Below are 11,268 nucleotides of genomic sequence, written 5' to 3'. Positions count from 1 at the left end.
GACATTCACAATTGCTGGTTTTCCATACCACATTTCTTCCCTATACTTGAATTTCTAGGATTACAATAAAAGAGAGCTAATACTCACCAACCCAACACCTTTTTTTTTTTTTTTTGAGACAGAGTGTCGCTCTGTCCCCAGGCTGGATTGAAGTGCAGTGGTGTGATCTTGGCTCACTGCAGGCTCCACCTCCTGGGTTCACACCATTCTCCTGCCTCAGCCTCTCGAGTAGCTGGGACTACAGGCACCCACCACCACACCCGGCTAATTTTTTGTATTTTTAGTAGAGATGGGGTTTCACCATGTTAGCCAGGATGGTCTTGATCTCCTGACCTCGTGATCCGTCCGCCTCGGCCTCCCAAAGTGCTGGGATTACAGGCGTGAGCCACTGTGCCCAGCCCAGCATCTTTAGTGTAAGAAATCATCCACACATGGTAGATGCGTAAGGCCCAACAACTGACATAAAGGCAGCACAGTGTCCTGTAAAGAGCACAGATTTGGGAATTTCCCATAGACTTATCCTGCACTGGCTGCAAACATTTAAGCAATAGCTTCTGGTGCCCTTTGCTGCTCACCTGTATCATGAGCATAATGGCTATGTTTATAGTATTTTTTGTTGTTGTTTAGAAGATACTTTTAAAACCCTAGTTTTTATTTTTATTTATTTTCCAGTGGCCAGTTACTAGAATGTTTTTATTTTTTGCATGTTATAAATATTTTCTCTGTGGTTTGAACTTTCAAAACCATGATTGATTTTCCACTCTCTGTTATAGAGTGGTTTTCTTTTCTACAAAGTCAAAAAAGTCATCCCTTGAAGGCAGAAAATAAGCTTTTGAAATCAATGAAAACGATGGAAGCATTGAATCCAGTAAACCAAAGATAACACAAAGACCAGGCTACAGAGGCGAGAGGTGTCTGGTGAGAGGGAGTGGATGAGTGAGGTGACACTGTTTCTTGTGGACCCCAGTTTTATCTTTCCCATCAATTAGTATAATGGGAAAATTCTTGTAGTGTTCGATGATGTCTTCTACTGAATCAAACTTCTGAAACACAGAAAAGAAAGTTAATGATTTTTAAAATATCTTTTGTGTCTATAGGTTAAAGTATAGCTAAGGTGTTTCATTTTGCATGGGGAAAAGGTGAACCAATTTAATAATTTTTGTATGGTAAGGGTGTTTCAGGGAAGTGGTTTTTGCTTTGTTTGTTTTTTTTCTGAGACATTGTTTTGCTGTCACCAGGCTGGAATGCAGTGGCACAATCTCGGCTCACTGCAACCTCCGCCTCCCGGGTTCAAGCGATTCTCCTGCCTCAGCCTCCCAGGTAGCTGGGATTATAAGCATGCGCCACCATGCCCAGCTAATTTTTGTATTTTTAGTAGAGACAGGGTTTCGCTATGTTGGCCAGACTGGTCTCGAACTCCTGACCTCAGGTGATCCACCCGCCTAGGCCTCCCAAAGTGCTGGGTTTACAGGCATGAACCACCACGCCTGACCGGAAGTAGTTTTTAAAAAGAATACGGCAAGCTTGAAGGATGAGTGATAAGAATGATAACAAGGGAGAAAAAAAGTTCTTCAGAGAACTAAAAGTGAGCCCTGTGGCAGCTCTTTAAACTTCCTACACAGAGAGTTTTCCCTCTCTGGAATCAGATCACACTGGTCAAGTTCCATTCTATTGTTATCACAACCTTTCTATCCTAAGGACTCAGATGGGTTAATTACACAGCAATCAAGCCTTGGAATCTCTGTTGCCTCCCAAACCTCAACCTTAGCTCTGACCAGCAAAAATATAGAAGAATCAGGCTCGAATGTAGTAAATTGGTGGCCAATGCCTGCAGTGAGCTTGCCCTCCAGTAACGAAGTCTAAGCAATTCTAGTATACATAGAAAGAACAGGGACAACCACAGGGCTGCTTAGCTAATTTAGCTGCCCTCCTTGAGCTTCTTGTGAAATAATGAGGTAGCTGCAGATTTCAGTGTTTCTAGATACACAGATAAAATGTTATGACAATTTAACGGAAATTAAGATTATTTCAGGTTTAGGGAAATGGGGAAGTGCTTTGTCAAGGATACAGACTTGAAATGGGCTATGTTATGGGTCATTCCAGATAAGTAGACAGGAGGGTTTAAAGACATTAAAAGCAGAGAACGTACAGGACCATGCATAAGGACAGATACTGAGAAGACTTGAGCATATATAGTAATTTTTTTTTTTTTTTTAAATTTCAACAGCTTTAGAGGTACAAGTGGCTTTTGGTTACGTGGATGAATTGTATAATGGTGAAGTTTGGGTTTAGTGTACCCATCACCCAGATAATACACATTGTATGTACCCAATAGGTGATTTTTCATCCCTTAGCCCCCTTCTCACCCTCTCCCTCTCTGAGCCTTCAATGTCCATTCTGCATATACAGTAATTCTGATTAGGTGAGTTTGGATGAGTTCCTGAAGGAGAATATCGGGAGATAATTAGGAAGAGCTTGCTCAACCTGCCTCCCATGTTTCAAGACAACTTAGATCCTCCTTAGCAAGCCTGTGAGGTGAACAGGGCAGGGGGAATGATCTTCCCTAAAGAGCAAAGGGAATTTCAGCTCAGAGGAGTGGACCACCTTACTCAGAGTCTCCCATGGCTAGGGAGGGTGAGACCAGGAATGAAGGCTCACTTTTCTGGATACTTCTTTTTATTTTTCAACTTTGCCTATAGCTTGTGACCTCTGATGCTCCAACAAACCAGGGTAGAGATGACACAGCCTGAAGAAAGGGAGCCACGTGGGGGCTACTCTGCCTCTGATTTGGTTTTGTCCACTCCTTCCTCTGCCTGGGGCATCCTAGGTGCAGAAATGTTGCAAGGCCTCAGGAATAGCCAGTGGGGAATGAGATTGACCAGTTAGGACCTCGCAGGGATGACATTCTGTTGGGAGCAGGTAGAAAATAATTTCCTATGCAAACAAATAATTTCATTTAGAGCTATGTGCTGTGAAAATTGTCAGTTGAGGCTTAAGAACCTCACCAGGTCACTCAGAGGCTTCCCTGGGGCTGTTGGGAGGGAACATTCTTTTTTGTTAGAGGTGCACTGAATAGAAAGCAATTAAAACGCTAAAAACCTGTGACTTCCAGGGTCATCTCCTCCTTCCCACCATCATGTGGGGTGGGGGGAGGGGTGTGTGAAGAGCAAACAGACACCACACTGGGGACAAAAATGTGGGGCAAGAAATGTGGAGTGGGAATGTCTTGATGTTAACTAGTCCCTGGATCTAGTCCATTTCTGTCCTCTCTGGTTACATTACAACAAATTTCCTTCTCTCCCACCTGAGCTCATTTGAATTGGGGTTTGTCTTTTCACACCCAAAGAGTCCTGGTTCAGTCTGTAAGTCCCTTGTCCCCTCTGAAACCTTTACTGGATCTGCAGCAGTTTCCAATGAGATAACCTATGTGTCAGTCTGACTTAGTGTGTTCAGCCTGTTAAAATACTAGGCCAGGAGTGGTGGCTCATGCCTGTAATCCCAGCACTTTGGGATGCCAAGGCGGGCAGATCACTTAAGGTCAGGAGTTCGAGGCCAGCCTGGCCAACATAGTGAAACCCCATCTCTACCAAAAATATAAAAAATTAGCCGGGCATGGTGGCATGTGCCTGTAATTCCAGCTACTTGGGAGGCTGAGGCAGGAGAATCGCTTGAACCCGGGAGGCGGAGGTTGCAGTGAGCTGTGATAATGCCACTGCACTCCAGCCTGGGAGACAGAGGAGACTTCATCTCAAAAAACAAACAACAACAAAAAGTACTATAAACCTATAAATTTCAGCTTAGAAACAGCAGAAATTTATGTCTCACAGTTCTGGAGTCTGGGGAGTCCGAGATCGAGGCACTGGCAGATTCAGTGTCTGGAGAGGCCCATATTCTTGCCTTAATGCTGTGTCCTCACATGGTCCAAAGAGCAATGCACACTTTTACAAGGGAACAAATCCCATTTGTGAGGGCTCCACCTTCAAGACTGAATCACTTTCCAAAGTACTCACCTCCTAACACCATCACCTTAGGGCTTAGGATTTCAACACATAAATTTTGGAGGAATACAAACATTCAGACTATAACACCACCCATATTACGTATACAATAAATATGAGTTTCTACCTGATGCTAAGGTAAGGTACTATCCCCATTGTCCAATGGAGAGATTAATCTCTACTACAGCAGGGTAATTGTAAGCAGAGGGCCTGTGGAACCTAAATGCCTGAGTTCAAAGCCTGGCTCTCGCAACCACTAGCAGTGTGACTGTCAGCAAGTTTCTTGCATTCTGTGTGCCTGAGTTATTCTATGAACAGTGATGGTAATGATAGGATCTAACTTTGACATTCATTGTGAGAATGGAATTGATGCATATGCAGTACAGCATTTAGAAGAAAGCGTGACACACAGTGAGTGCTCAGTACATGCCAGGCCTTACGATTAACTCCTCCCTTCTAGCTTTGCCAAGAACATCATGGGAGAGCAATGCAATCACCAAGAAGTTTATAGACCATTACTGTAAGCCTTTAGGAAGAGAAGAATTTTCTGTATTTCATTTCCAATTTTAAACCAAGCGCAAACTTTTCTTTTTCTGTCTTCATGCTTGGTAAAACAAAAAGTGAATAACAACAACAAAAAAAACTTTTTATGCAGAACTGTTTCACAAAATTGGTTAAATCCACATCACTAAAAGGAAATCTTTCCTAGTTTCAGTCTTCAGAGGGAAGATGAGTTCTTTGTCCTAGTCTCATTTCTGTTTTCTTTAATATTGTCCCAAAATAATACATTTGCTATTAATTGTTTTAATAATCTGCTACATGGATGACATTTCATATGAAATTGTAACTTTAACAGGTAGTAGGAAGCAAGACAGGTACAACTAGTCACATGGTCTTTCCTGTTTTTTTGTTTTTTGTTTTTTTTTTTTGAGATGGAGTCTCACTCTGTTGCCCAGGCTGGATTGCAGTGGCACAATCTTGGCTCAGTGCAACCTCTGCCTTCTAGGTTCAAGCAATTCTCCTGCCTCAGCCTCCCAAGTAGCTAGGATTACAGGCATGTGCCATGGCGCCCAGCTAACTTTTTGCAACTTTATATAGATGGGATTTCACCATATTGACCAGGCTGGTCTTGAACTCTTGACCTCAAGTGATCCACCCGCCTCAGCCTCCTAAAGTGCTGGGATTACAGGCGTGAGCCCAGCCTGGTCCTTTCTTATTATTGGTTTCTAATGATGGGGTCAAAACTGAAATCTTGCCCTGAAGAGACTTTTAAAAAAGATTATACTTAAGCTCTTGCATATTGAATAATCTTTTCCAGGGGGACAACCAATGTTATGCTAATATTAGATCATAAAATCTGTTTAAACCTTTTGTGTTTATTCTGTATATGAACTGTGGGCGATGTTTCCTTGCCAGAAAAGTAAAGAAATCTGTTTGGGTACACACATGAGAGTGAAAGAAGGAATGGGGGAGAAAAGAGAAAGAGAGATAAATGCCAAGCAAGCAGGAGGAGAAGGAAGCAGACAGGGAAGGTGTGAAAAAAACCCATGAGTTAATTATTTGTCTCTGTTCTCTAGTCTTTAACGTTTAGTTTATCATGTAAATATCTACAGTGGTTTTTAGAAACTTATAAACATTTGTAGAACAAAAAGGAGAGATCTGGAAATTGAAATCGAAATGTCCCTTCTCTGAGATTTCACAGAAATGTTGACAAACGTGACTTATAAAACTGAGATGCAGGGCTGATGTTTGGCAGCAGTTAAGCTCTGCAGGTTGTTTAAGGCAGGTGCCTCCTTGGCTGGCTAGTGCCGGTGTTCTACCAATCTCATTCTTGCTTAGGTGCCTACAGAGATCGGCACAGGTGAACAGGGTATTCCCTGGATGGCAGGGACTTGACATGACTTTCTGTGTTCCCAGAATGCAACACTGAGTCTAATATACTGCAGGCATACAATTAATGCTTGGACAGTAAATAAGTAAAGGAGCAGCGGGTGCTGAATGATTCCCCCCAATATGTCCATGTCCTAATCCCAGAATCTGGAATATGACCTTACATTGTAAAAGAGCTAATAGTATTTCATATGGTATAATACAGGATAAAGTTAAGGGTCCTGAGAGGGGGTGCTTATCCGAGGTTATCCCAGTAGGCCCTAAAAGCAATCATGTGTTTCTTCATAAGATAGGAGCAGTGGGAGATTTTGATCAGAGAAGAGGAGAAGGTCACGTGACCATAGAGGCAGCGACTGGAGTGATGTGGCCATAAGCCAAGGAAGACGAGGATTGCTGGCAGCCACAGAAAGCTGGAAGAGGCCAGGAGTGATTCTCCCCTGGAGCCTCCGGAAGGAGTGTGGCCCTGCTGATACCATGATGTTGGACTTCTGGCCTGCAGCACTGTGAAACAATAAATTTCAGTTGTTTTAAACCGTGAAGTTTCTGGGGAAGTGATACTTATTAAGCACCTGCCTCTATGTGTCTGCCACTATTTACATCAACTCATGTTGATGTAAATAACTCAAAATAACTCCCAAGAGTTAGGCATTGCTGCATCATCTGTGTGGTTAAATTCAAAAGTTGCAAGATAGCTACAAATCTACATGAAATTAAAATAATCTTTGAAGATGCTGTTTCTCATTATGTTTTTCCTGCTGAGTTGGGTGAAGATGCTTTCTTTAGTTGAACCCTGGCTAAAGTAGCTAGTTGTTGGCTTGCATTTAGCAGAGCCTTGCTATGTAAAATGCCTTTATCTTGTTTTAAAGAGGTGTGATTATTCTTCAGCAAGACAAAAGGCTCAGGCTGTGAAAAGCATGAGGGAACTGAGTGAAATCCAGACCATCTTCCTCTTACACAGGGCACAGCTCCCTCAGAGGGAAGGCAGGAAGAACTACCTGTGAATTGTCATTTTTTACCCACTCCCTGGCACACAGTAAGCTCCAAGTAAGTGTTAACTGTTCTTTAACTGTGATTCAACCTGCAATGTTTTCAAACTGGTGGGGGATTGCTTGTATTTGCCATGGTGTTATTTGAGTCTGTTTGTGGAAGCGAGGCATGAGAATAGGGTCTGGAGGCAGGGAATCTAAGGACTTCCTAGAACCACATCAAATGGAAACACTTCAGTTATGACAGGAAGTATCCTTTCTATTTACACAGGGCCTAAACTGAGTAAATGACTTTGTAACTTTACTTCATCCTCTTTGTTTACATAGGGCGAACACCAAGTAACCAATGGAAACCTCTAGCAGATATTTAAACCGCAGAAAATTCTGTAAGGGTGCTCTTGAGCCCGTATGCTTGGGCCCGCTCCCACCCTATGGAGTGCACTTTCATTTTCAATAAATCTCTGTTTTTGTTGCTTCATTCTTTCCTTGCTTTGTTTGTGTGTTTTGTCCAACTCTTTGTTCAAGACGCCAAGAATCTGGATACTTTCAACTGGTAATGGAAGTCAATGTTTTGCAAAGTATACTGCATCCCAGAATTGCCATTTACTAGCTGTGACTTTGGGCCAGATACTTAGTATTTCTGTGCCTCAGTTTCATAGTTTGTTAAATTGAAATATTGACAGCACCTACCCCAGAGGTTGGCTATGAGGATTCAATAGATCGAATTAGTCATTAATGGCTAACTGCACAGAATAGTTCCAGTGCATACAAAACCCCACCAAAACTCAGGATTCTGCCTTGGATTTCTTTCTCATTGCTTGATTTATGTATATATATTTATATTATTAGTGAATGTTTTAATTGATTCATTCTTTCACCTGTGGAAATGTATGTTCAACACAAATATGGGAAAAAAATAAGGAATGCAAAGGAGGAGAAAATTCCAGATGAACACAGAAAGGAGCTTCTTAAAACAGACATTTGGTTCTCTCAGATTTCCTTGGTGACAATAATTAGAGCAGCTCATCTGGAGGCAGAGGGTCTAATCTATGGCCTGCCATGGGAGATGCTCCCTATTTGCTAAGACAGTCAGTGAACCGGCTGACAGTCTGATTAAGCTGTTAGGATATTATCACAGAGTCACTCTACTTCCTCTTCTTTATTAGCAGACCAAAGTGGGGCATGTTGGAAAAAAAGCAGTTAACGATCTCAGGTCTCAGTTTCCTCACCAGTAAATGAGGTTCATTAATATGTCCTTTCCAGAGATTTTTCAAGAACTCCATGTGAGAGCAAATTAAACAGCATTTGGCCCAAGGGCCTGGCACATGCAAAGGCACACCATGTCCACGTCCTCTATTCTCTAAGGAAAAAGAACCCTTAAACCCAAGCATTTAAGAATTATATAATGCTTTCCTGGCCGGGCGTGGTGGCTCACACCTGTAATCCCAGCACTTGGGGAGGCCAAGGCGGGCAGATCACCTGAGGTCGGGAGTTCCAGACCAGCCTGACCAACATGGAGAAACCCTGCCTCTACTAAAAATACAAAATTAGCCAGGCATGGTGGCGTATGCCTGTAATCCCAGCTACTCGGGAGGCTGAGGCAAGAGAATCGCTTGAATCCGGGAGGCAGAGGTTGTGGTGAGCCAAGATCACACCATTGCACTCCAGCCCGGGCAACAAGAATGAGACTCCATCTTAAAATAAGTAAATAAGCCAGGCACGGTGGCTCACGCCTGTAATCCCAGCACTTTGGGAGGCTGAGGCGGGCGAATCACGAGGTCAGGAGATCGAGACCATCCTGGCTAACATGGTGAAACCCCGTCTCTACTAAAAAAATAACCAAAAAAATTAGCCAGGCATGGTGGCGGGCACCTGTAGTCCCAGCTACTCGGGAGGCTGAGGCAGGAGGATGGCCTGAACCCTGGAGGCAGAGCTTGCAGTGAGCTGAGATCGCGCCACTGCACTCCAGCCTGGGTGACAGAGTGAGACTCCATCATAAAATTAAAAAAATAAATAAATAAAATAAGAAAAATAAAATAAAATAAATAAGAATTATATAATGCTTTCCTAAAGATGAGAAATTCTATGAGCTGAGAGAAGATATAGAAGGATAAGGGGACACTGAGCTGGAAAGCCCATTACCATAGGTATCTTAGGGGGACTATATCCTACTTATTAAAATGACTCAGGAATAGTAACGAAAATATAACTAAAATTTATTGTGGGCTTGATAGGTCCCAGGCACTGTTCTAAGTGTTTTACATTTATTAACTTGCCAATCCTCTCCACAAAATGAAGAGCTGACCACTTCTCTCTTTCGTGTTAATGTAGCACTTTCTTAATGTGGTTGTATCTGGTAGATTTATGTATTAATCTATGGATTCACTCATGCACTTGTTCATGTCACAATGTTCCCGGGCTGTAGCAAATGGTTGTGTGGGATATGATGAAGTTTCTCTTCAAATAATCTGATCAATCTTTTATTCTTTAATTCATAGTACCCCCCCCCATCCTTGTTCTCCTTTTTGCCTTTTTGCCTTTGTTAGATGCCAAGGCACACCACAGTACAAGGCGTTATCAGTACCAGCTCACATTCCTTTCCTTATTTGGAAAGAGGACTAACTTTTTAGCTTATTACAGACACTCCTTCCCCTTCCTCTCCACTTTCTTTTATATGCCCACTTTATCTAAAAAATATCAAATGTTTAGCCAACCGGGATTAGTTTAGATTGTAAGACCTGACCCCGGCCAATGGGGAAAGGGTACAGGGGCAGGACTTGTGTCAGGAATAAAGGCTCTCATGCCCCTTTGTTCATGTGTGCTCTCATCGCCACTGGCCAAGGAGGCACCCCTCTGTGCACAAGTAAAATTGCTGTGCTAGGAATCCTTTGTTCGAGTGTTCAATTTCCTGAGGATTTTGAGCGTTATTCCTAACAGTGGTGAACTGACCTCATGGTCGCCTCACAGGTGCTGACTACTCCTCTCCGAGTCTCAAAAAAGTGCTCTGGTCAGACACAGGATTTAAGCTGGAATCTTTATGCAGCCTGCACATCGATTTCACACGTGTGCCTACCTGAAGCCTGTTGGCAGCCCTAGCAATATGCCCTATTTTGTTACCTGTTGAGGAACAATCGGTATCTGTGTGAAAGTTCTGGTTTTATCCTGTATTAGTTTGTCAAGGCTACCGTAACTAAGCACTACAGACGAGGTGACTTAAACAACAGAAATGTCTTTCTTCGCAGTTCTCGAGGCTGAAGTCCCAAGATCAAGGTGTTGGAAGGCTGCTTTCTCCCACGACCCCTCTCCTTGGTTTGCAGATGGTCATCCCTTCCCAGTGTCCTCACGTGGTCGCCCCTCTGTACGTGTCTGTGTCCTAATCTCCTCTTGTCATAAGGACATCTCTCATATTGGATTAGGACTTATCCCAATAACCTCATTTAACCTTAATTACCTCTTTCAAAGCCCTATCTTCAAATACAGTCACATTCTGGGCTACTGGGGGTTAGGACTTCAACATGTGGGTTTTCTGGAATGAGGGAGGCACAATTCAGCCCATAACAATGCACACCCACAGATAAAACTGCGACCTGGAGATGTTAAACAGGAATCATTAAATTATTGAAGTCTAGGCTTTAAAAGAACATTTACATTTGAAGAAATTGAAGCCCAGAGAAGTTAAGTCACTGGCCTGAGCTCACATCCTTGGAAATGGTGGCTCATAACTAACTTCGTTCCTTCCTTCCTTTACCCCTTCCTTGATCAACAAAAGAGTTGCAAGAGAAGCCTCTCCTTCCCCCTTCCGTTACTGCCTGTGTGTCTTTGGCCATTTATTTAATTTTCTGAGCCCCAGTTTTCCTACATCTAAGATAGGAAAAATCATGACACCAAAGAGTTGTTGAGGATCAAAATAAGATAATGCTGGCTGGGCACAGTGGCTCACGCCTGTAATCCCAGCACTTTGGGAGGCCGAGGCAGGCAGATCATCTGAAGTCAGTAGTTCGAGACCAGCCTGACCAACATGGCGAAACCTCATCTCTACTAAAATATACAAATTAGCCGGGTTTGGTGGTGCACGCCTGTAATTCTGCTACTCGGGAGGCTGAGGCAGGAGAATCACTTGAACCTGGGAGGAGGAGTTTGCAGTGAGCCGAGATCCGTACTCTGGCCTGGGTGACAGAGTGCGTCTCTGTCTCAAACAAACAAACAAAAAATGCAGATAGACTAGGCCTGGCATATACATATTCAGTGAAAATTTCCCCTTTCTTGTGGATTGATTTATGTTATTCACGAATATTTTAATTGATTCACTCTTTGGCCCCCATCAGCAGATCTGTACTGAGGACAGGCATGCTCACGTAGCCTGAATGCTGTGGCTGAGTTCACATTCATTTTGG

General features: G+C 43.0%; 1 protein-coding gene across 1 annotated transcript in view; it reads right to left on the bottom strand.

The window, feature by feature from the left end:
- Positions 1-645: 645 nt before the first annotated feature.
- The window catches only part of CLNK (cytokine dependent hematopoietic cell linker), a 194,558-nt gene continuing 183,935 nt past the window's right edge, over positions 646-11,268 (bottom strand). Inside the window, exon 19 of the mRNA XM_003258488.4 lies at positions 646-1,043. Coding sequence (XP_003258536.2) covers positions 897-1,043 — 147 coding nt within the window. The 3' untranslated portion in view covers positions 646-896. The remainder of the gene's footprint in view (positions 1,044-11,268) is intronic.

This window comes from Nomascus leucogenys, chromosome 20 (assembly GCF_006542625.1).
Source record: "Nomascus leucogenys isolate Asia chromosome 20, Asia_NLE_v1, whole genome shotgun sequence".
In the NCBI taxonomy this organism is placed as follows: domain Eukaryota; kingdom Metazoa; phylum Chordata; class Mammalia; order Primates; family Hylobatidae; genus Nomascus; species Nomascus leucogenys.
The sequence above is the reverse complement of the archived record's forward strand: the minus strand, read 5'-3'. Positions and strand labels throughout refer to the sequence as shown.